The sequence below is a fragment of the Calliphora vicina genome, chromosome 4, assembly GCF_958450345.1.
Source record: "Calliphora vicina chromosome 4, idCalVici1.1, whole genome shotgun sequence".
Taxonomy (NCBI): Eukaryota; Metazoa; Arthropoda; class Insecta; order Diptera; family Calliphoridae; genus Calliphora; species Calliphora vicina.
Window position 1 is genome coordinate 48199352 of NC_088783.1, and position 26787 is coordinate 48226138.

The following is a 26787-nucleotide window of genomic DNA, read 5'->3' on the forward strand; positions in this document are numbered from 1 at the left end:
TTTTATAAAATGTGTGCATAAAATGTACAGTGTTGGAAAAAATAATAGGAACGAATTCTTTTTTTCAAACTTTTTAAGTATGTTAGTCAAATTTATGATGGATCCATGATGGATCCACCGCCATCATGATATGGGGTGTTTACGTTCTTCTTGGGCTGTGGTCATACGAAACAAAGATAAATTTGTTTGGATCCGATAGGAAATATTATGTTAGGCGCCCAGACAATAAGGCATATGATCCAAAATACACCAAGAAGACCGTAAAACAAGTCGGTGGATCCATCATGATATGGGGGTGTTTCTCCTCTTCTGGTGTCGGTCCAGTATATTGGATAAAGAACGAAATATGCATCCAGGACTACGTAAATATATTGCAAAGCTTAATGCTTCCATTTTCTGAGGAAGGGATGCCCTTCAGATGGGAGTTTCAGCAGGACAACAGTCAGAAGCACTCCTTAAAATTGGCTAAATACTGGTTTGCTGTCAACAAAGTACCTCTTATGGAATGGCCTTCGCAGTCACCGGACCTTAACCCAATGAAACACCTTTGGGGAGTGCTCAAGAGGAAGCTAGAGGGTTTAAGTCCGAAGAACAAATCCAGAAAGAGTGATTTGACATTGACAAGGACGTTTGCATAGAAATTGGTTGATTCCATGAGCCGCAGATGCAATGAAGTTGTGAAAAACCAAGGTAGAGCAACAAAATATTAAGATAATATAGCTTTTTAACAAAAAATATAAAGATGTGCCTCCAAAAGTTGAATCCTTTTACGCGTTTCTATTATTTTTTCCAGTAAAAATATATATTAATATATAAATGAAAATAGGAATGATTATGGTTTTAATTATGCTGTATGTCTGATAAACAAAACTGCATATAAATTTTTTTAAACAAAACTAAATTTGACTAACATACTTTCAAAATTTAAAAAAAGCATTCGTTCCTATTATTCCAAGAAATTAGGAAAAAACAAGATACCACTTGTTAAAATCGGTTCATATTTGCAAAAGTTATTAAACTTTTTCGAATTTAAAGTATTTAAAATTCGAAAAAATTTACCTTGTAAATTAAAAAGTGTACAAATATTTATTTTTTGTATAGTTTCTTGTTTTTTTATACCCTTCACCTTCGTGAGAAGAGTATATGTATATAAGTTTGTCATTCCGTTTGTATTTTCCACAATATAACTTTCCGACCCTATAAAGTATATATACTGGATTCTTATAGATAGCGGAGTCAATTAATGAAAAAACAACTTTGGAAAAAAAATTTTGTTTACCTAAAAATATTTAAAATTTGTATTTTGAAGTATAATTTGGTGAAGAGTAAAGATTCTTACTTGTTTTTTATTCATATGCGCTGGGGGAGAAAATACTAAAAAAGTTGTTAATGAAAAATTAGAACCATATTTTGTTAAGAACTAAATTTTCTTATGCATTGGTATAAATTTGTTTAAGCTTTCATATCAAAATTAGCAATGAATATCTTCTAAAATCAAGAAAGTTCATAAATTTAGTTTTTTATTTAGATATTCTTAACAAAAGCAATACTTATAAATTACAAATGTATCAAAAAATGCACGTCATTTTAAAGCGTAATCAGCTTTCTTTCCAAACCTGCTAAAAAAATAATTGTCCGACAAAAATCGACCGAGTTACAGGTCAGGTACAGAAACGTCAGCTTTTAAAAAAAATATTATCAAATTGAAAATTACTTCCAAATTAAGAACTAATGGAAAATTTTCCCATAAGAAACTAACTAAAATATATCAATATGTATGTATATTTATGAATATACATATTATTTAATTATTTAAAAATTCGTTTATTCAAAATATTTGCATACAAAATAATAACTAACCAATCTAATAATTTAAAAATAAAACAAAATAATAGCATCACTTTATGCACATAACAATTCATAAAACACCTGTATAAATTTTAGAACTAAACATTTCACAAAAAAGTAAAACTAATTAAATCAAATTTGGTATATAAGAAAGAGCCATTAATTGAATAATTCAACAGTTGAGTGTTGAACTCTAAGTTAGAAAACTCCTCTTAAGACATTTTAAAATGAATCGTTTTGTAGCCTTTTTCTGCCTAGTGGCCGCAGTATCTGCAACCGATTACTGCTCCAACTCGATTTGTAATAATGGTGCTAAACATATTGCTTGTGGACACAGTGGCGTAAGTATTATTTAAACTTAATATGTATTGTGCATTAACAGTTTTCTATTTATAAAGCAATTTGCTGCCTCTTGTCCTTCCGATGCTCAAATGGTTACCATTACCGATTCATTGAAACAAGTTTTAGTTGATGCCCATAACGAGAAACGTAACTTAATTGCTGGTGGTGGAGATGCCAACCACAGTCCTGCCTGCCGTATGGCCACCATGGAATGGGACGATGAATTGGCTGCCATTGCTGAGCTCAATGTTAAACAATGTCAAATGAATCATGACAGATGTCGCAACACTGATGCCTTCAAATATGCCGGTCAAAATCTTGCCTGGATGGGTTTCTTTGGTGCTGTTGATGATGCTGAAAAAATGAAAGAATCTGTTGAAATGTGGTTTTCTGAAGTTAAGGAAAGCCAACAATCCTATATTGATTCTTATCCTAATGGCTACTCTGGACCGTAAGTCTGATACAACAAACTGTTAAAAATTTTTATATATAATTACTCATTTTCTTATTTCGATTGTAGAGCTATTGGTCACTTCACTGTTATGATGGCTGATCGTAACATTCGTGTAGGTTGTGCTGCTTCCACTTACTCTCCTGCTGGTCAACCTTATAAGGCCTACTTGGTTGCCTGTAACTACGCCACCACCAACATGATCAACTTCCCCATCTATGCTAGCTGCAACCAGGCTGGTACCTCTTGCTCCACTGGCACCAACCCCAAATACCCCAACTTGTGCTCCGCCTCTGAGGAATATGCTGTCAACAAATGGTTCTAAATGAAGTTTTACAAAATTGTATACTAATGGAATTAATAAAAATAACTGCTATTTAAATACAACTTGTGTTTTTGATCAATAATTATTGAAGAATAGTATATTATAATGTACTATTCTTTAGAATACTAAGGCTGGGTAACTTATCATAATTTTAAACATAGTTAAGGCAAATCTATGTTTAAATATATTTTTTTGTATGGAAAAAATATTTTTAAACATTGATTAAGCCCGGCCTAAGTATATTAAACTTTAAAGATGTAATGACAGTAACCAGAACGCATGATTTTATTATTTAATGAAAAAACACTCATACGCTCAATGCATTTTTTTTGTATGAGTCGGTTTATTTTTATACCCTTCACCTTCGTGATAAGGGTAATGAAAGAATAATGTGTATAAATAGTGGTAGAGGTTGCAGCCGTTATTCAGTTTATCATAGGCGCTGTTAGAGTTAACATCAACTGCATTCTTGTACAGTGTCTAATTTAAGTATTTTTTTAAAAACACTGAAACTGTTGATGTGTATATTTGAATAAATAAAGAGTTGTTACAATTTTAAACTATTAAACTGCTTTTATTAGCAATCAACAGTATCCGGTTTATTTAAAAGAAATAAACCACCGTTTTTAAAAGTTAAAAACATAACAATATGGTAAAAAAGATGTTTATAATAAAACACCATTAAAAGGAATTAATAAAGAAATAAGTTTTTTTTACAGAGGCTCAAACAATTTGGCAAAACGGGTCAATTACAATAGTGCGGTACTAATCCGAAACAAAAGTTCCTTTTATTCAAACAAAATTGGTCAAATCACAAGTTCTTTTATCATGTCATATTCTAATAGGGTCCTAACAATTCACGACTTGACTTAACCGACTGTTACGCGTTCGGCACAGGTCTGTGCTGGTTGGTTATGATAACACATTTAAAATAGCATAAAAATTCGGGTTAAAAAATATTTTTCCCGATTTTGACCCATTGTAGGTCCAACTTATCTACATCGTTGCAATGGACTTTGAATCCATATTGTCTATATTAATGACTTAGTAATCCAGATATTGATCAAAAATAGGTCAAAAATTGAGGTTGTCCCGGTTTTTTGCTCATATCTCCGTTATTTATGAACCGATTTTGCTGATTTTAAATAGCAAACTTCTTGAAAGCATGTCTGACAGAATTATTGAAGATTTTGATCCCGAAGATATCTGGGGTCTTCAGACAATTTATTTCAACAGACAGACGGACAGACAGACAGACGGACATGGCTTAAACGACTCCGCTATCTATAAGGATCCAGAATATATATACTTTATAGGGTCGGAAATGAAAAATGTAGAAATTACAAACGGAATGACAAACTTATATACCCTTCTCACGAAGGTGAAGGATATAATTAAGTTCCATTAAAATTCCTTCATAGAGTTAAGAAACAGCGAATGCCCTTTTTCGGTTCGGTTATGATCAATTTATTATAATTTAGAAAGATATTTAAAATTAATTTGAGTAAATAAGTAATAAAGAACTCATGAAAATATCCATTCTTTTTGAACAACTTCAATTTTTTTTGCTGGGTAGTTGAAAGGCAATAACAACATTTTGAAACCATTGTAAAATATTAGGACATTATGACATGATAAGAGACCTTGTGAATTGACCAAATGTCTTTATTTTTTAGCGGAGTAGCACAAGCCGGGTATCCGCTACTGTACTATACAAAAACATAAATACGTAAGGCCTTATTCATAAACAATTTTTAAATATAAACAACGTTTTAAAATCAAATTTTGTATGGAGATTTTGCTTTAAAACATTGAGGGTATTCTTATCAAAAGAATGGAAAAGTACACTCTGATTTTTTTTACATTTTAAAAAAACAAACACAATAAAAAAATGCAAAAAAAAGTTGTATTTTTTTGTGGAATTTTGTTCATGTTTTTGTTGTGTAAAAGTGTAAAAAAATCACAGTGTAATTTTCCCTTTTTTTGAAATGAATACCCTTATTGTTTAAATTTAAAATTTGTTTAGGAATATGAGGGTTAGTATTTAAATTGCATTTATTTGTTTTAATTTAATTTAGAAAAAAATATCGTTAAAGCTTCATTTAGAATCATTTGTTGACAGCGTATTCCTCAGAGGCAGAACATAAGTTCGGGTATTTGGGATTGGTACCAGTAGTGCAAGAAGTACCAGCCTGTTTGCAGCTAGAATAGATGGGGTATTTGATCATGTCGGTGGTAGCGTAGTTACAGGCAACCAAGTATTTCTTAGGCTGATCAACAGGAGAGAAAATAGCAGAAGCACAACCAACGCGAATGTTATGATCCGCCATCATATCACTTGAAATGATAACAAATTATTACATACATATATATTAAAAAAACTGTAAATAATTTTGAACTTACGGCCCAGAGTAGCCATTAGGATTAGAGTCAATATAGGATGGTTGGCTGTCCTTAACTTCAGAAAACCACATTTCAACAGATTCTTTCAGTTTTTCAGCATCATCAACAGCACCGAAGAAACTAATCCAGGCATGTTTTTGACCGGTATATTTGAAGGCATCAGTGTTGGGGCATCTATCATGATTCATTTGACATTGTTTAACAGTGAGCTCAGCATTGACAGCCAATTCATCATCCCATTCCATGGTGCCCATACGGCAGGCAGGACTGTGGTTGGCATCTCCACCACCAGCAATCAAGTTACGTTTCTCGTTAAGGGCATCAACTAAAACTTGTTGCAAAGTATCGGTAATGGTAACCATTTTAGCATCGGCAGCAAATTGCTTTAAAAATAAAAAAAATGTTAATATACGATTAATATTAAAATAAGAATATAATACTTACTTCATTTTGATCACAAGCAATATGTTTAGCACCATTATTGCAAATCGATTTGGTAGATACTGCAGCCACTAAGCAGAAAAATGCTACGAAACTATACATTTTAGATTTAAGGTATGTTTTTTAACTTAGAGTTCAAAACCCAACTGTTGAATTTTTCACTCATTTCTTTGTCTTATATACGAAAATTTCACATTATTTGAAAAGATCTTAATATTTTTCTATTAATACAGCTGTTTTAAATTTGTCTACGCTTTTTTGAATTTGAATTTTTTTTTTTTTTTTTGCAAATATTTCTTAAAAATAAATATTAAAATTTTTGGTAAAAAAAGTGTGTTATATTCGGCTGTGCTGAATCTTATATTCCCATTACCATCATCATTTTTATTATGTTGTAATAAGCTCTAACTACCTTCACATAGTACAATTTTAGTGTTTTCACCTATTTAGATCATTTTGAAAAAAAGTTTTAAAGGTTTTTGTTTTTTCAGTCGTGGTTGACATTCTCGTGGAATGTGGAATTACAGAAAATAAAAAAAACACGGTAAAAAGAAAGAAGCTAAAAAAAATTGCATTACAAATGCAATTAACGGATTGATCGACAACGAATTTTAAAGGTACTTTCACAATTTATAACATGTTGTGACACATAATTGCTCTTTTACAAGACATGAGCTCTTTAACATCATGAATACCGCTACTATTTTTAGTTTTAATACACATTTTTTTAATTTTTCATTTCTGTATTCTGAAATTTGCTAAGATCAGCTGTTGTTTTTGTAGAATTGCCACCTACTTATAATTATTTTCATAATTTTGATTTTATTACAAAACTACATTTCCGTGTTAAATTTTAAATATAAAAATTCGTTACAATTTGATAAACAGAAATCAGCCACCATAGATTTAGTACTAAATATTACAACTCTGCTGGTGTGGATAGTAAATTAGTGGAAACAGCTGTTTTGCCAACCACGTCATTCCAAATAAAAACCACAACAAAATTTTACAAAATCATTGGGAAACAGGTTTATTTTTTGTATTTACTTCCAAAAAACAAACAAAAATTATTAGAAAATTGTTCTAAATTAATATTAAACGCCATTTCAATATGGTGTACATAGATCGAAGTAAGTGAAATTGATATAATAGATAAATTAACTAAAACAAGAAGTTATTCACCGAATATTAATAAAATGACGTGTTTTATTTTGCAGATGGTCGTGTTTTAGAAAAACGGCCTTGGGACTTAAACCGTATAAAGGAAATATTTACGGCTTTATGGGTTGTAGTGCTGCACTTGTAAGTTTTTACAAAAACTGTTTAAAATTCAAAACATTGTAATAATTTTGTGGTATTTTCTTCAGCTTCACAACACTGTTTGCCCCTTTCAAAACGGAGAAGCGAGCTGGTAATAATGGCAGCGGCGGAAGTTGGGGTTCTGGTGGTGGTGGAGGAGGAGGAGGCAGCGGTGGCGGAAGCTCTGGTGGCAATGGAGGGCTACGTCCCAATCGCCGTATAGGACGTATAGCAAATTCAATGGATTGTAATATCCCTGGTGGAGGTGGATGATCAAGGTAAAGTGTCCAAGCTCTAGCTTAAAGCAATGATTCAATTATAATACTAAATAAGATCATAAGTACGAATAACATTGCTTGCTTGGACACAGCAGATCCCGCCTCTCAGGCTTAGTCAATCTCTTTCTATTCATAACAACAACTTTGAATGACAATTTTTATATCCGGAGAATTGTGACTCTTTCTGGCATTTATTGCCTTTATGACGTTGCACTTGTAAACTCTATACTGAGGGAAGTGTTTCTGAATCTTTTTAAGAGTTACTATATTCCTATAAATTTTGTGAGATTGATTTTATAGTTTAATTTTATATTTTAAATACCTACAATTAATATTTCTTTTTCGCCATTTACTAAATGAATGTAAAATATTTTTTAAACATTTTTCTTTCGAATTATATTATTGACATTATTTTTTGGGTTTATAATAAAGATTTTGGTATTAAATTGCAAAATAAAAAGGTCTTTTTTTCCATGATGTTGCAAAAACATATGATTTATTACAAAATATTAAGTCGAGGTACTCAATATTTGTTTGTAAATTAATAATGTAGCTGAATTAAATGTTAAATGCCAGTTTAAAATTATCGTAAAGTGTAATAACCATATAATTTATTTATTAAAAACCATACTAAAGCGAATTTCGAAATTCTGGAGAATTAAAATTGTCTATGGCCATGGAAAACATGTGTACCAAATATAGAATTCTGAAGAGTAAATGTTCAAAAATTAATCTTTTATCGAAACACAAATGGCTGAGATATAAGCAACAAACCGAGACAACTTCGATTTGTTCAGCTATTTTTTTTTCATCAACATTTTTTTTAAATTGTGTAAATTTGAATAAATAAAGAGTTGTTACAATTTTAAACAGCTTTTATTTGCAATTAAAGGTAAAAACGTAACAATATATAGGTACCTACACCAATTCGATTTATGAACCGATTTCCACAGTATATACATCTTTGGAAAGTGCTCTGATAATTTTTTACTTCAAAATAGTTTATTTAGGTTTTACTTTTTTGGAAATCATGACTAATCCTGACTTTAAAAAACTTATGCGAAAAAAAATAAAAAGAAATATTGTACATTAAAGCATCTTTTTACATCGTTTTCTTACATAGCTATTTTCAAAATAATAAACTCACCTGAAATTTAATTCACATTTCATTACAGGTATGATTTTATTACATCTTTATATATAAAAATGAAATGGTCCATGTATGTAATCGCATCACGTGAGAACGGCTGAAGCAATTGGACGGATTTCTTTTTATTCGATCCGAAATGGTTTGTAAAGAGTTTTTAATATATTGTCTCCCTTTCATTTCTCATATGGTTTGTAAAGAGTTTTTAATATATTGCAACCCTTTCACTTCTCATATTTCTTAATATGATAACAACACTGCCTCGTTTTCACTACTCAAGAAATTCCGGTATAATTATATTCATTTATTTTTTTTATAAAATCCTTTCACATTTTTTAGCAACGCCGGAAATGAAAATGAACAATGGGAATTTATAAAAACGATAATTAAAATTCCATGAAACGTGGGAAAATTAAAATGAGTTCCTCCATAGTGGTCAGAAATATATAGAATTTAATATTCAATGGAACGTGGACAGTGCCACGAAGTGGATTAAATTAAAGCTTTCAGTGCAAAAAATCTGCAGACCCATTTAAGAGAAAATTGAGTTAGTGCAAATTGGTCAGAATAAAATGTAATTTAATATTATTTACATAACATGTATACAGTTCTAATACAGGTAACCTCGTGGCACTGACCAAGTTCCATGGAATATTAAATTCACTCTGAAGGAACTCAATTTTCTTAGGAATGGTACCACCAATTGCTTGCACGGTTAGCTTTTTATAATCTATAGTATGTATAGGTACTATCATCTCCCATATAGCTGTTCATGTGGAACTGCCCACGTTCTATGGAATTTAAATTTTCTTACAAATTTAATTCCCATACAAATTTTCATTACCGGCTAAATATCGTTGCTATCTTGTAACACTTAAAAACATTAACTATTATTTTTTTCACTTAAAAACATTAACTCTTTTTCATGCTCCGACAAATTTTTTTTTTTTTGATTTTAATAAAAAAACGACTGATGAGCGACCGACAGACACGCAAAATCATGTGTAAAGGACTTTAGTTTTTATAAAAACAACAACAACGAAACACATTTAATAATTTTGCTTTTCTCACTTATTTATTATTTGATAACTACTTTTTTTTAACGCAATGATTTCTTGTATATCATTTTAAATAGATATTCTATTTAATTACACTAAAGGAAGTTAAATATTTTATTTAACACACTATTAATGACGAACAACACAAAGTGTAACGACGAATTTAAAACGAACGATTTTAGAGGAGACCGTGTAAGAACTAAAATGTTTGGCAAACAATAGAGCAGAGTTGCCAGTTCAAAATAAATTATATTTGATGATTGGATTTCATTTTGTTTAATGTTAGAAAGGTATGTATATGAAGAGGGGAACTGATGTAGGGCAAAAGCTACTAAGTTCGGTATGTAATCATTAACACAAATTTGTTAAAATTATTTCTTTAAAATTTGTATATTGCGTAGCCGATTATATAATATTTAATTTCATGCGTATTTACGTGTTCGTACAAAATCTGTTTTCTATAACTTTGATAAATTTAAAAATAAATTTATGAATAAGACCTTTAATATTTTTGGCTTTTATAATAATTTTGGCTAATATACATACATAATATGTAATTTATTATATAGAATGTTATTACATATTTATATAGAATACTTTATCTAAAAAATTCTACATTATTTTGAATCGAAATAATACAACACATCGAATTAAATTTTAATATTTGTCATTGGATAACCCTGGACGCCCAAGCCGGTAACTTTAAAAACAGAGCCACTAGGAGGTGGAAGATCGTCTTCATTAGCGGTGGTCACAAATAAAATGTCCAAATTGGGGCCACCAAAAGCCACAGATGTCACATGCAAACAAGGTAATTTAATTTGCAGTAAAATTTTACCAGTGCTAAATTTAAAAAAAGTTTAATTAGTTAATGCATTTTATTTTAAAACAAATTTAACTTAAATACCTGGGATTAATAGTGTAGACACTAGAACCATTAAAAGTGGCAACATAAACATTGCCCTGGGTATCAATGGTCAAGCCATCAGGCAGTAAATAATCATTGGTAGAGTTTTTACGGAAATCCAAAACAACTTTTGGTTTATTAATATCTATTAAAAGTAAGAAATTGTAATATAAAATATAAGAATGTATGTATAATAATTACTTATTTTCCCAGTTGCAACATCATAATCATATTCCTTAACCTCAAAATCGGCTGTATCGGCAAAATAGAATTTCTTTATTTTATCATTCCATGTCAAGCCATTCGAAATACCCACATCTGATTTGATCAACTCCACTTTGCCACCTTTTTCATATTTATACAATTCACCCCAACGATGTTCATATAAATCACCCACATGACGCATTGTGCCGGCAAACAAACGTCCTAGAGAATCACATTTGCCATCATTCAAACGATTACCCTCGTGACGGGCATCATCCATTTGTACTTCAAAGAGTGTGGAAATTGCTTTAGCCATTTTTGAAATACCATCCCAACGTACAATGAGTACACGACGTCCACAGCCCACAGCAAATTGATCGGTAGTGCCTTCGACGGGTATAATGAAGCTAGCATATTCTTCTCCCTCTACTTTAGCTTTATAAACTTTATTTTCGTTGTAGCTGTAGCGTAAAATTTTACCAGCATTTATGTCAACGTAGTACAAATTTTGACTGGCAACATCCCAATGAGGTCCTTCGCCCATATCGGCTAAGGAGCCGGGAATTTCTTCGATTTTATAGGACATCTAAAAGACAAAATTGAACAATTGATATATTATTATATACATAAATACTATAGGGATGAAACGAAAAATATTGATTCAAAAAATGAATTTTTGAACATTTAATCTTTTTATATAAAAATTGAACTTTGGTCTTCGAGAAAAGTCAAACCACAGCGAATTTTGGTCAACTTTGAATTTTTTGATAACCATTAAAAATGTATGTCACAAGTTTTAACAAATTTAGAACGTGTAAAGTCCGATGCCTTAAAAATTGTTGTTTCCTAACTATATACATACATAGGTAGGTATCATCCAAGTTCTGAAATTATCAGTTACATTTTACTTTGCAGAACATACAAATAACCAGATCAATATTGAAGTATACATAATTTTAAACGATTTTGAAAGCTTCAACAGAATTATTGCATTAAATTTCCCTTCCATGTTCTTCCTTTCGTTATCCGTTTTCAATTTATAGACGGGGTATTGAAAATGTCATACTTATATTGAAAAAAATTTAAATAGTTGTTTAATTTAAGAACTTTTAAAATAAAATTGAAAGTAAACTTCAGTTATTTTATTACAAATATGAGATTATATAAAAAAAAATACCATTTTACAACTTCCAGAACAAAAAACTATATTACAACTTGTATTTGAAATATTTATTAAAAATACCACAAAACTCAAAATAGAATAAAGTATCAACATTTTTATATTTTAAAAGTATTTATGCGAGTATAACGATATTAACTGAACGGTTTGAGTGTTTAAACATTACTAAACATTCTATTAGTTTTCTTATAATAATTTTACTTGCGTAGCTAATTTCATCTCAGTTAGTTGCTAATAACCAATTACATTTTTCTTAAAATTGCATTAAATTACACATATAAACCTTTTCTTTTTAAACAATATAATTAATTAAAAATCTTGTAATAAGTAAGTTAAGCGTTCGGTGTTAAATTTTATACGAAATTGTTTGTTCTTAGGAAACCTTGCAGACTATTTAAGTGAATTTAAAAGATACAGCTTACCATTGCAATTTAAGTGGTTACATATCATTTAGCTGGGCATGCACATTAGGGGGCCACTTTTTTTGCAATATTCTAAAAAAGTTCTACGTCATCTAAAAATCAAATGCTGGTTTTTGGGTTAAAATAGTAATACATATTTTCAAAAATAAAAAAAAAAAACAATTAAGAGAGCTATATTCGGCTATGCCGAATCTTATATACCCTTCACCAAAGTTTTTTCGAAAGGACTTATCTATCATTAGATATCCATATTGTCTATATTAATGACTTAGTAATCCAGATATAGGTCAAAAATCGAGGTTGTCCTGGTTTTTTCCTCATATCTCAGCCATTTGTGGACCGATTTTGCTGATTTTAAATAGGAAACTTCTCGAAAGGATCCAGAATATATATATACTTTATAGGGTCCGAAAGTTATATTGTTGAAATTACAAACGGAATGACAAACTTATATATACTGTGAGAAGGGTATAATAACATAATACTCTCCATTATTCTTTTAGAATTCCGGGGGGACATTTGTATGGTGGCTCGGTGAAATCATGGACCGATATTACCCATTTTCAATACCTAATCAACAGATAGTATTTGTAGAAAATTTAAACAGGTAGCTCCTTTCGTTTGCGCCCTATCGTGTTTTCAATAGACCGACGGTGAAAATTGGACGTCCAGGTTAATTGGACCCAAAACACGAAACTTCAAATAAAATGTACATCCTCTAAACGTGATGCGATTTTGCACAAATGTTCAGCATTTGATTTTTAGATGATTTTAATAATTGTCTTACTAATATATTGACTTGAAATACTATGGGGTAACTTTATGGACATCAGTAGTATATATTGATAATTTCCCAGTTAAAAACATACTTGTTCCACAACTGGTTCTAGAACGAATGCATACAACCAGTACTCGTTCTAGTTTTACATTACGAGCAATTATTTTGGTTTGAAATTTTTATCTTCAGAACAATTTCAACGGAAACTATACGGAGCCAGTATTCTTTCCTAGTAGCGGTGGATACAGTTTTCTAATCAATAATTATTTCTTGAAATTGACACCCCTTCTAAGTCTATGTTAAGCTTTAAGGAACTAAGGCCATATTTAAAAACAGCCCACTTTAAATCTGATAGTGTTTAATGAATCTGGTAAGTTTTATGAAAATAATATCGCAAATGAAAGGATATTTAGTCTGCATTAATACGACAGAGAAACAAAATTAAATTACCTGCTATTGAATTAATGCAATCTCATTTTCCTGGCTGCACAAATTTTGCACAAACAATAAAATTAGAAGTGTTTGCGCAAAATTTTACTTTTTCCAGACAAATAACTATTTTGCATTATGGCAACTCCCATTAACTAATTTATGGAAAAAGACATTAATTAGTATAAAACAATTACTGTTAAATATACATGATTTCTATTCATTAAATGTAAAACGTTTTTATTATTAAATTCTTAATAATAATTACTTTTAAAAATGAAAACAATAGTTGTCAACATAAGTGCCGTTTCCAACTGCTTTCAGATTTAAACTGAGCCATTCTATTCTTAATGTTGTTTCGTAATTGGATTGTATTCTATAGTTCTTAAAGACATTTTTAGAAATTAATAACTTTTGATTTTAAAACATGTTCTAAATATGTTCCGGGGTTACTTATATACTAAATTTAATTTCACTGAGCTGAAACATTTGCAAAACATTTATTCGATATGTTATTTACATAGATATGAAATTTAGTTTTTCACATACACATTTTTAGAGTTAGATACTGTTGTCAAAGAGTCGGACTACTTGTATGTATTTTGGATATAGTCCAAAAACGTGTATCCTATTTACATAAAAGATTGAATAATATAATTTGAAAGTAAACTTTTAATTTGGTTTAAGTTCATTTATTATAATTACTTTGTAATTGTCACAATTTATATATACTTAAAAATTTAAAATTTTTTGGCTTTTAGAATGTTATTATTTGTATAGAATACTTTAACTATAAAATTCTACATTATTTTGAATCGAAATTCTACAACACTTCGAATTAAATTTTAATATTTGTCATTGGATAACCCTGGGCGCCCAAGCCGGTAACTTTAAAAACAGAGCCAGAAGGAGGTGGAAGATCATCTACATTCGCGGTAGTCACAAATAAAATGTCCAAATTGGGGCCACCAAAAGCAACAGATGTAATATGCAAACAAGGCAATTTAATTTGCAATAATATTTTGCCAGTGCTAAATTAAAAAAAAGATTTAATTAGTTAATACATTTTATTTTAAAATAAATAAAACTTACCTGGGATTAAAGGTGTAGACACTAGAACCATTAAAAGTGGCAACATAAACATTGCCCTGGGTATCAATGGTCAAGCCATCAGGCAGTAAATGATCTTTGGTAGAGTTTTTACGGAAATCCAAAACAACTTTGGGTTTATTAATATCTATTAACAGTAAGAAATATTTTTAGTCAAAATATAAGTATGTTTATGCAAATAATAATTCAATATGCAGCATACTTATTTTTCCACTTGCAACATCATAATCATATTCCTTAACCTCAAAATCGGCTGTATCGGCAAAATAGAATTTCTTTGTTTTATCATTCCAAGTCAAACCATTCGAAATACCCACATCCGATTTGATCATCTCTACTTTGCCATCTTTTTCATATTTATACAATTCACCCCTACGATGTTCAAATATGTCACCCACATGACGCATTGTGCCGGCAAATAAACGTCCGAGAGAATCACATTTGCCATCATTCAAACGATTTTCCTCGTGAAGCACATCATCCATTTGTACTTCGAATAGTGTGGAAATTGCTTTAGCCATTTTAGAAACACCATCCCAACGTACAATGAGTACACGACGTTCACAGCCCACAGCAAATTGATCGGTAGTACCCTCGACGGGTATAATGAAGCTAGAATGTTCTTCTCCCTCTACTTTAGCTTTATAAACTTTATTTTCGTTGTAGCTGTAGCGAAAAATTGTACCAGCTTTTATGTCAACGTAGTACAAATTTTGACTGGCAACATCCCAATGAGGTGCTTCGCCAATATTAGCTAAGGAGCCGGGTATTTCTTCGATTTTATAGGACATCTAAAAGACAATTTTGTGCTATATTATTATATACATAAATACTATAGGGACGAAACGAAAAATTTCGATAAAAAAATTTAATTTTTTAATCTTTACTACTGTTATGTAAAATTTGAACTTTGGACCTCGATAAAATGCGAATTTAAAATTTTTGGGCAACTTTAAATTTGTTTACTTAAGAATTTGTGTTTCAAGTTTTAACAAACTGGGAACGGGTAAGGTCCGAAGTCTTGTGGAAAATTGTTGTAACTTAAATTGTCACCCCTACTAAGTCTTTGTTAAGCGTTAAGGAACTAAGGCCCCTACTTGAAAACAAATCACTTAAAATCTGGTAGGATTTAATAAATCTGTTAAATTTTATGAAAATAATATCGCAAATCAAAGATTATTTAGTCTGCATTATTACGACAGAGAAACTTAAATTACCTGCTGTTGTATTAATGCAAGATCATTTATAATTAGTGTTAATTAATTACAGTTAAATATATATGATTTCTATTAATTCAATGTAAAACATTATAATTGTAAATTATTAATAAGAGTGTAAATTATTAATCTTGAAAACAATAGTTTATGTGCCGTTTGCAACTGTTTCCAGATTTAAACTGGACCATTCTACGTCTTAACTGTGATTTTATGAAATTATAGCTTTCTTTGTTAAAAAGTTTATGGTGTTAATCACAAAAAAAACTGATGATAGTTTAAACAAGGTTTAATCAAAGAATGTAGATCATCTTTAGATCTAAGAGTTATATTCGGCTGTTCAGAATCGTATTTACCCACGTATAAAAATATTTATCTAGTTTACTTATGGTTCACACTTATTTTTCAATTTGGTAATCAGTGGTAAATTTCATATTGCTAGATTCATGCATTCTAATGTAACCGATCACATAAATTAGCAATAACAATTTGTTCTTAATTTCTTGGTCTACTCGTTTAGACCCTATGATATTATAACAATTTTTAAATGTCGGACGGACATTTTATTTTAAAATTTAGTTTTGGTTGGATGGGTTTTACCCATTTTTTTCATTAAAATACAGTAGTATTTTTGTTTTTTATATAAATTTTATAAAAAATATAAAAACTGTCTTTTTATTGCACTGGTTTAGTAAAGGAAAAAGCAGGATAAATCAAATTGAGTATATAGAATTATATAACAAAAAAATAATAATAAGCAATAATGCTTAGCTAGGTCTACATAAACTGAACAACTTTAAAGTTGAATTTTGGTCATGGGATAGCCTTTAGCACCCAAGCCGGTAACTTTGTAGGTGGTGCCAGCAGGATCGGGTTCACCGAAACGGGAGGAGGTGGTTACAAACAAAATATCCAAATTGGGACCACCAAAAGCAGCCGAGGTGATTTGTTTGCAGGGGAATTTGATTTCCAACAAAACTTGGCCAGTGCTATAAAAATAAAACAAATATAATAATTAAATAAAACAAAAAAAAAATACTTAAAAAAAACAATACTTACGTGGGATTAATTTTGTAGATGGTATGGCCATTGAAAGTGGCCACATAAAGATTGCCCTCAGTATCAATGGTCATGCCATCGGGCAACAAATGATCCTTGGGGCTGGTCTTGCGTAGATTGAATACAACTTTGGGATTGGCTAAAATTTAAATATGGAAATATCAAGTAAATATTATTTTATTATATCGTCAATGTATAAACTTACAGGCCTTGCCAGTTTCAAAATCATAATCATACTCCTTAACCTCATAATCGGTGGTATCGATGTAATAGAATTTCTTAGTCTTCTCATTCCAAGCCAAACCATTGGAAATACCCACATCCGATTTGATTACCTCAACTTTGCCTCCTTTTTCGTACTTGTATAATTCACCATAACGATGCTCGAATTCATCGCCGACATAACGCATGGTACCGGCAAACAAACGACCACGAGGATCACACTTGCCATCATTGAAACGGTTGCCAGTGAAACGTTCATCACCGGTTTGCACTTCGAACAGAGTCTTCAATACTTTAGCGGTCTCAGAAACACCATTCCATTGTACAATGACCACACGACGACCAGAACCGACAGCAAATTGATCGGTAGTACCTTCGACGGGCACAGCAAAACCAGCTAAATCCTCACCTTCAATTTTGGCCTTGTACACTTTATTTTCATTGTAGTTGTAACGCAACAGTTTGCCGGCATTGATGTCAACATAGTACAAATTCTGGGTGGCAACATCCCAATGAGGTCCTTCGCCTAATTCAGCATGAGAGTCGGGTAGAGGTTCAACTTTATAGGACATCTACAAGGGGATAGTGACAAAATACAACAATGTGATATGAGATGAAGTGCTTACACAGAAATGTTCAAATATTTACAATTATGGGTCTGATTTATGGACCATGGTAAAAATAATAAAATAAGTATGTAGGTATAAATGTTTTGTGTTTTAAATAATACTGTGTATACTGTGTACCCTTGACCAATTCTGAAATAATTATGATTTCATTAAATGATAAACTTTAATCTTATTTATTTTCACTTCTGTGAAACTAATCAGAATTATTTTATTTGTTATATGTAAAGGTTATAGCGATAACCTATAAAAATGTAAAAAAAAATAACCAGGTGCTAGGGTAATGATTTGAAAAACAAATGGTCAAAAACCGTGGTTGGCACTTATGGCCACCAGGGGCCGATCGACTATTCAGATGTATCCAACATGAATGTATGCGAAACTCGAAATCAGAACATTCGTTTTATGCAATATTACAATCAGAGCTTTAAATTTGAGCTTAATTTACTAAAATCTTAATTCGGTCATAAAATAATGTATGCCATTCATTTCATAAATTCAATCCCAAAATCTAATTATTTAGCTTGATTCCAAAGTTTTTTTTAAATAGAATTCATTCGTTGAATTAATTCATAACAGCGTTCATTCAACATTTGAATGATACATTAATTGTTAATGCAAATCTAATACAAATTGAATTAAACAATTTTTTCTTCATTCAAAATGTTTTTGTTTTTAATCATTTACAAAATAATAGATTTGAATTAAAGAAAAATTTAATCATTCAACAAATTTTATTAAGCTATTTTGTAATGGCTTTCAAAGAAGAGAACTTGAATGATTCCATAAAGAATTAATTCTTAAAGGAATTCAATACGGAATTAAGACAAAGAATTTATTCGTTAAGAGAATATGTTTAATTTGATTATGAAAATTTAATTAAGAATTAATTCTTTTGAACCTTTGATTACAATACATTTGCGAATGTGTCAAAGAGTGGTCTCACTATTTTGTAAAGTATTAGATATAAATTTGTTATAGTTTTAAGATTATTATAAACAGCATTGACATATTTATTACATTTTTTTCAATAAGTCTTCCTGCTTTCAAAATTATTAAAAGATCACAGCTGGAGTATCTTATTATGTAAATCTATAAATAGCATTTGTAACATTAAAGTAAATTTTTTGCTTTAGTTTTTTATATTATAAAAAAAAAATTATTTAATACAGATTTTCTACACCATTTAAAGTTGAAATTGGGAAAATACAAATTGATATTGAGAAAAAACAAATTGAAATGATCAAATCCAAATTATTGTTCAACAAGTAAGAGAATTGTATTCAGCTGTAACGACTTACATATATACCAAAGAATACTTTAAGATAAAGATTGAAAACAATTTTTTGGTTCAAAACGTCTTTGGATAGATGTTATGTTAATGACTTAGTCCAGCTCCGATCTAAAATCGAGATGGTCGTGGGTTTTTGATTATATATCAGCTATATATGTGTCGATTTGCCCGAATTTAAATAGCAACCTAACCGGTACTATACCCGATGTATCAATCATGTATGTAAGTTATTTGGGGGCTTCTGAAAGTTGATTTCAGACGGACATGGCTATGTCGACTCTATAACGATTCAGAATATAAACAAGTTAGGGAGCTATATTCGGTAGTGCCGAATCTTATATACCCTTCACCAAATTATACTTTAAAATAAAAATTTTAAATATTTTTAGAAAAACACAATTTTTTAAATTTTTTGGAATTTTTTTTAAAAAAAAAATATTAGTGAAAAAAAATTTTTTTTTGGTGAAAAAAAAATTCGGGTTAAAAAATATATTTCCCGATTTTGATCCATTGTAGGACCGACTTACTTTGGCCTTATATACGCTGTTTCAAAGGTCTTTGAAATATCTATCTTTAGATATCCATATTGTCTATATTAATGACTTAATAATCCAGATATAGATAAAAAATTCTATGTAAAAAAATCGAGGTTGTCCTGATTTTTTTTCTCGATTTTAAATATCTAACGAACAGGGTCCATAGAGGATATATTGATGTATGTTTTGTATGTAAGTTATGAAGGGTATAACAATATTTAAAAAAAAAATTTAAATCTCGACATAAATTTTTATTTTTTCCATTTCAATTTATGTTTTCATAAAATTAATTTCTCATCTTCAATATGTAATTTTTCAATATCAATTGGGAGTACTCAATTTAATTTGAAATGGTGTAAATATATAACTAAATAACACCTGGTTTAAATTGTCTCATTTGTATATAAAACTCATTTATTTATGTCAGCAGTTGTTTAATTAAAACAAATAATACAAAATTAAGTGTTATATTTAATTAAGACGAATTTTGTTTGCCCTACTACTTAATAAGAGGGTAAGTACTTTTGAAAATTATTAATAGAGTAACAATTTGTTAGAAATAACAACCTACAAAAATTAAGTACTCTTATGTAGATAAAAAATCCATTAAGGGTCCAATAGTTTAATATTTTAAATTTGTTTAATATTTTTGTGTTTTTTTTTAAGACAAAATTTTCTTAAATCCCACTATACAAAGAGACCCTTTGAAAGTACTACCTTAGCCACTTAAACGATTTTAAAGCTTATGGAAATTTTTGCCAACAATTTTAGCAAAACTAGTTTAGAACAAAGTATATTATTCATTTGTTTAAGCATAACCTTTTTATGACTAAATGACTTTAGTGTGACTAACTTAGTGTAAATAAACATTTAATTAAATAAATTCTTAAATAAATTACAATTATTACCGTTTTATTAGCACTGCTATTCGTAATATTAACTTCCATTGAAACTTCTTTTTGGCCATTGCCATAAGCTTCTCTAATGCCAAACATACTTGAAAGTAATACCACAAAACACAGCTTAAAACTTTGAGTTAACATTTCTATTACTATTGTTTGCTGAGATTTGTTTAACTGAGATTCTAGTTTTGTTTATTTCTTATGGGCACGAGACCACAATTAACACAAAAACTTTAAGCTGCTTTAAGAGTCGTTTATAATTAATTTCAAGACAACTTTACCGTTCGTTCAATCGATTGCAACTAAAGTGTCAGTTAGTTTTAGACACTGTATATATAAACTTATGATGAGTTTAAACTTTAAAGAGTTTTTTTTTCATGGGACTGTGAAGGCCGACTGTAAAGGGCAATTTGTGGGAGATTAAATAGTTAGCTCTTTAAGAGAGTAATTAAGCTGAGAATGCATTTAAGCTGAGCTTTTTAGAAATTTGAATTAACTGTTGATCGATAAGAATTTGTAAGTCAACTGTAACATATGAGAATTAATTATACAAACAGGAAGGAAATTAATGGTTGTCATATTTTTTTAATGTCAGAAATAATCCTTCAGTTAGCAAGAACTTTTCTTTACTGTCTAGTTAATTGACTTTAAAAGTTAATTTGTCAACTGCAAGGAAAGTTAATTTCCCAATTACATTACTTTTCACTTTAAAATACAAAAATTACGCATTTAACTACTTTACATATCCCAGGTAATCTAGGGTATAATTAAATCTCACTTTAGTGATCCTAAGTAAACAAAAGTGTAGTCAGTCGAAGAATGATAATGACGTGGATGATAATTTCGGTTTAGGCAAAACGGAAGTAGTTTCGAACTCGGAAGAATAAGTCAGTTCCTTTCCCTATAAAGTTTTCTTTCAATGACCCAAGTCTCCCTCGGCTAAAGCAAAAGCTGTATCAACCGAATATTTTTTCCCCAGAAAAGAACTCTCGACAAACGTTGAACTTTAACAATGACTACTACTATGAACTATCTTTTATACTGACTATCAGACAGTCTCTTCTACTAGTTCGGATAAAATCTTCAAAACTTTTCAGATGACTCTAAATTAAGTACAACAAAATGTATATGTATAGTAGTTGAGAAAACAGATCTTTTCGATTATATTTAAAATATCTGGCGTTGCGAACTAACCTTTAAAAAATTAAATTGTAAAATGTTTTTTGAAACTTCTATACAAAATTTGTTATAGTGGGCATTTCATGTCAAGTGAACCAACTTTTAAAATCGATGTCTTCCGATCGGGATGAAATTTGCACCAATGTTAGTTCTATTTGATACTAACTCAGACAATTTTTCAACAATATCGGTGGAGAACTCTCTGAGTTAGAGGGGGTCAAAGTTTGACATTTTGGTCAAGCAGGTGTTTTTTCTTATCTATGTAACTTATTAACTATTGTTCTTAGCAAAATGTGTCCCAAATAGTTTAGATAGCTCTTTTTTCAATCTTTCGAAAAAAAATAAAAAAAAAAATTTAATATTTTTTTTCCGAAATCAAAAACTTTTTTGACTTTTTTTTAAAAATGGGCGCTTTTTTTTCTTAAAATAAAACTTAGATATTTTCCTTGAACACCTATTTGGTCACTTAGTGGGATGCGAGTGGGATATCTATCAAAACAAATATTTTGTAACTCAAAACATAAAATTTTTGACTTTTTTATTTGCAAATTCAAATTTTTTTTTAAAAAAAATTTTTTTTTGTCCAATGAAAGCTTAGGTCCATGCCTTTAAGATATTTTAGGTCGCATAGGGGGATACGAGTGGGATATCTATCAATATAAATATTTTGTAACTCAAGATATACAATTTTTGATTTTTTTTTTGGAAAAAAAAATTAGCGCAGTCGAACTACCCAATAGGGTATTCAATCGATTAACCGTTAATCGGTTAACCGATTAATTTTGGACGGTTAACTGTTCGAATAATTTAAAATTGACGATTTTCAAATAACAAATAAACCGATTAATTTGTGTCGATTAACCGATTAACCGAAATTCATTTTTTTTGCACTTTAAAATTTTTTTTTGTATTTATTTTTTCCTTTCAATTCAAATAAAAATTTCAGATTGAAATTATATATTTTTTGAACATCCAATAAACATGATTAGTGAGTATGTAGATCAACTGACATATTTAAGTTACATGTCTTTGAAACTTTGTTTGTATTTACATGTATAGACGAAACTTTTTTTTAAATTAGCCTTTTATCATAACTAAACGAAACTATTAAATTAATCAAAATCTAAAACAATCCAAAAAGGAATATTCTTTATCGTGCTTTTGATTTCTCCAACATATACAATCAGCAAGAGAGTTTTTTCCAAGAAAAGTTTTATTAAATCTAAACAAAAAATCGTTTAAATTATATTCTTTTTATAAAATATTATTTCAGAAGATCTCACTAAAACCTTAAAAAACTCACACATCGCTCATTCGCTGCAACAACGTCATAATTCAAGAAAATTTCAGTATCGACATTTTACTATTTCTTAAATAAATTTTCAACAAATCATGCGATTTCAGAAATATAAATAGTAGATGTTAATATTTTTCTAATCTCTATTTAACCCAAATTTTTACTTATCTAATATACGAGAAAACATGAATTTTAATTTTGATGTTTACACCAAAAAAAAATTTACACAAAAAATAATTGACTTTTTTGAAAACTGATAAAACTATATGAAGGATTATAGAACTGCGCATATTTTGTATTACTCAGTTCAAAACAACGGATTTAGAGTAATGACGTTGTTGCAGCAAATAGGCGATATGTTTACAAAAATGATCTCAAATACCTTATTTGCTGTTTTGCATGTTTTTGTACACAAAATTCGTTGTTGTATTTTCAATTCAAAATTAAAATTATTCGGTTAATCGAATAATTTTAAATTAACCGATTATTAACCGAATAAATCTAAACCTCGATTAATTATTTGCTCGATTAACCGATTAAACCAGAAACCCGATTAATTGAATACCCTACTACCCAATAGAACTAACCTTGGTGCAAATTTCATCCCGATCGGAAGACATCGATTTCAAAAGTTGGTTCACTTGACATGAAATGCCCCATATAAATCTTTGATAAATTTAAAAACTATTTATGAATATGGTGTTAAATGTCTACTTACAACTAAAGTTGGGTAAGAATTGAATTGAATTTTCAAAATCAAATTAAATTTGATCATTTAATTCCAGGGATGTGCGATTAATCGAACAACCTGATTAATCAATTGTTCGATTAATTGAATATTTTAGTATGAATTCATGATTAATTGAATAATTTTAATTTTGAATATTCAAATTAAATGATTAATCATATTGTAGTTTTGGTAGATTAATCGATTAATTCATTAATCAAAATGTATGAATATTAAATTACATCATTCATTACGAATTAATTCATAAGTTTAACGCATTGAAACGTATAGAATTCATTATTTCATTAAATTGTTTTTTGATTCAAATCTATTACAAATAAGCTTTCGTTTTTCTTCAAAATTATTGAAGAAAAAGTATTTCTATTAAATTTGAATTTTAAATGAATGGAATCCTTTAAAGGTTGAATGAAATTCTATTAGGAATTAATGTAACAATGTATGAATTATTTTCAAATAAATGAATAAAGTTAAATAATTCGTTTTTTGTAAGTGATTTTATGAATTCTTATAAATTAAAGTTTGATTGAATTAAGCTAAAGTTTAATGTTGCTTAAATTTTAATATTTTTATAAAAATCTTTAAAAACTAGAAGAAATACATAAAAATCAAAACAATAAATTTACAATCCTATTTAAAATACTTAAACAAAATACAATTGTGGAATTCAAACGTTCTGCTATTAGGTTGTATTGTCATAATGTCCTAAAATATTTTTTTAGTTTAAACAAATTCTTGTTGTCCTGCAAAAAAAGGTCAATTCACAAGGTCTTTTATCATGTCATATTGTCATAATGTCCTAATATTTCACAATGGTTTGAAAGTGTTTTGTCTTTCAAGCAAAAAATGTCCTAAAATAATACTACTCTGTATGCTATGATTATTGTGTTATCGTAACCATCCAGCAGAGACCTGCGCCGAATGCCTAAGAGTCGGTTAAGCCTAGCTGCCGAGTCGTGATATATTAGGGCATTATGACAATGTGACTGATAAGATACCTTGTGAATTGACCAATAGTTTAAAAAGTCTTACTGAAACCCAACAAAAATTTGTTTAAACTAAAAAAAAAAATTAGGACATTATGACAATACGACCTAATAGAAGACCGTTTGAATCCCCCAAATATAATAATCTTAAGTACTTTAAGTACCTAAAATAATATAAAACATTTAACTTTACGTATGTGTAGAGTCGTTGAGTTTAAGAACTTAAAAATGGAAATGGTTTAAATATTGCGCATTGTGATGTTATGCTTTTAGTGCTAGTGAAAGGAACCATTACCTATGAATTACCTCATGAAACCCATCACCATAGCGAGTAAATAATAAAAATGGATGTCGTACATATACTTTTATGAGTTATATATAAAAATAACTCACCAATTTTTTAATATTTTGATATTATCAAAAGGATTCAACACTTTGTATTATGCACACACACATTTCCGACTTTGAAAATCAATTAACGAAAAGCATTAAGTGATGACAGAAACATCGACGAAACTTTCAAGACGATCGATTCAGGAAATTCGAATACCGATTAATTCAAAATTAAACGATATTACATATCGTTCTATACAAAAAAAAATAAAAATTCTTCTTATGTACTCGTTTATAAAAATTTTTACTTTGTAGTTTTACTATTTTCAAGTATTTTGTTAATTTTATGTATTGAAAATTTCCAATGCTAACACAAATAGTAAAACCTAACAAGCTAATGCCAATATTTCGCAGAAGAATTTTTATTTAATAAAACAAAATTCCATAAATAACATTTGAATTTAAATACAGTATTTACAAAATTAAAACAATTTATTGAAGAACACTTTAGAACTTATAAAGCAATTTATTGAAGAGCACTTTGGATCATCCTTTTTACGATATTTAAATTATATATTTTGTGAACAAACGATTTGCACAAAATATATTCTTGAACTCAATTATAGTCAAAGTAGATTCTTAAGGTATTTTTAACCACAATAGGTTTTTTTAAATGACAATTTAATATAAAATATATTTTGAAATCTTAAAATTCCCCCAAAAATATGTAATTTATAGACAATTATCCTTTTTTTATTCCTTGTCATTAATCTTAAATTTATATTATTTTTATTCACTTTATTCAACCAAAATTTCGTTAAATCTTAAAAAATACACCCCAAAAAATATACAATTAAAATATATAAATTATCCTTTTTTTAATTCCTTGTAATTAAATCTTAAATTCACTTCCTTATTATTCACTTCAACACAATTTCTTTAATACATAATATGTATTTTTTCACTTTTGAAAATATGTATTTCACAATTAATTATAAAATCCATACCTTGTTTTATTTGAATACAATTCGACAACTACGAAATGAAATAATTAAAGTGGACACTTGAAGACGAGAAAGTCAACTGATGATTGTAAATGAAATGCAGATCTTTTATAGGAAAAATTATTATTTTTATTATTTTCAAGTTGCCGGTCAAAAAACAAAAAATATATATTGATATCAGTTCAGCATATAGAGTACAGAACAAATACAATTCGAGCTACTTTGAAATTGTGGACATTAATGACAATGTGAAATATTTGTAAAAAAAAAAAAAACATGTGATAAGACGAGGAATAAGAAATTTCATACTTAAGTATTTATTTTAAATTTGTTTAGCAGATTATAAGGAAATAGTTGCTATGCTCCTGTAATAGTTATATTTCCAGGTTTTAGGAAGATGTTATAGGATCGTATTAATTTATGATAAAAAGTGTATATCACATTAGTACGTGAACGCTGATAATCAGGGAGCTAATTACCGCAGTCGAACACTTATTCGAACGTGCGAGTTTTTTTTTATTTTTGGTGATCGAATGAGCTATCGTATCGAAAAAAGATTTCGATATCGAAATTATGTATTTTTAGTAAAGAAACTCAATAAACTCAAATTTTTTAATTAAAAATTTATATAAGATGTATAACATAAAAATGAGGTATTCACAACAGATGGCGTATCTTTTGAACGAGGATTTGTCATTAATAACTTATATGTCATTTTGAAGGGTATATATAGCATTATAGTGTAAACAAATAGATTTTTGTGCCAAC

At 29.1% G+C, this 26787-nt stretch overlaps 4 protein-coding genes and 1 pseudogene across 4 annotated transcripts; 2 read left to right on the forward strand and 3 right to left on the reverse strand.

The window, feature by feature from the left end:
- Positions 1-2039: 2039 nt before the first annotated feature.
- Positions 2040-2972, forward strand: LOC135957806 (antigen 5 like allergen Cul n 1-like; annotated as a pseudogene).
- Positions 2973-4951: 1979 nt separating this feature from the next.
- On the reverse strand, positions 4952-5952 carry LOC135959062 (antigen 5 like allergen Cul n 1-like). The gene is made up of 3 exons (XM_065510063.1): positions 5814-5952; positions 5370-5752; positions 4952-5303 (listed from the first exon to the last, which is right to left on the reverse strand). The coding sequence occupies exons 1-3, from the start codon at positions 5910-5912 to the stop codon at positions 5075-5077; spliced, it is 711 nt and encodes a 236-aa protein (XP_065366135.1). The 5' UTR covers positions 5913-5952; the 3' UTR covers positions 4952-5074.
- Positions 5953-6779: 827 nt separating this feature from the next.
- Positions 6780-7847, forward strand: LOC135957350 (glycine-rich selenoprotein-like). The gene is made up of 3 exons (XM_065508079.1): positions 6780-6940; positions 7028-7112; positions 7178-7847. Exons 1-3 carry the CDS (start codon positions 6922-6924, stop codon positions 7380-7382), a joined length of 309 nt encoding a protein of 102 aa, XP_065364151.1. The 5' UTR covers positions 6780-6921; the 3' UTR covers positions 7383-7847.
- A 2395-nt stretch (positions 7848-10242) lies between these two features.
- LOC135958414 (uncharacterized) lies at positions 10243-26104 on the reverse strand. Its single transcript, XM_065509319.1, has 7 exons — positions 26023-26104; positions 14825-15413; positions 14605-14749; positions 14354-14543; positions 10701-11289; positions 10500-10644; positions 10243-10435 (listed from the first exon to the last, which is right to left on the reverse strand). The coding sequence occupies exons 2-7, from the start codon at positions 15411-15413 to the stop codon at positions 10243-10245; spliced, it is 1851 nt and encodes a 616-aa protein (XP_065365391.1). The 5' UTR covers positions 26023-26104.
- Positions 16465-26147, reverse strand: regucalcin. The gene is made up of 4 exons (XM_065508078.1): positions 26023-26147; positions 17101-17689; positions 16896-17034; positions 16465-16825 (listed from the first exon to the last, which is right to left on the reverse strand). Exons 2-4 carry the CDS (start codon positions 17687-17689, stop codon positions 16633-16635), a joined length of 921 nt encoding a protein of 306 aa, XP_065364150.1. The 5' UTR covers positions 26023-26147; the 3' UTR covers positions 16465-16632.
- Between the last annotated feature and the right edge of the window lie 640 nt (positions 26148-26787).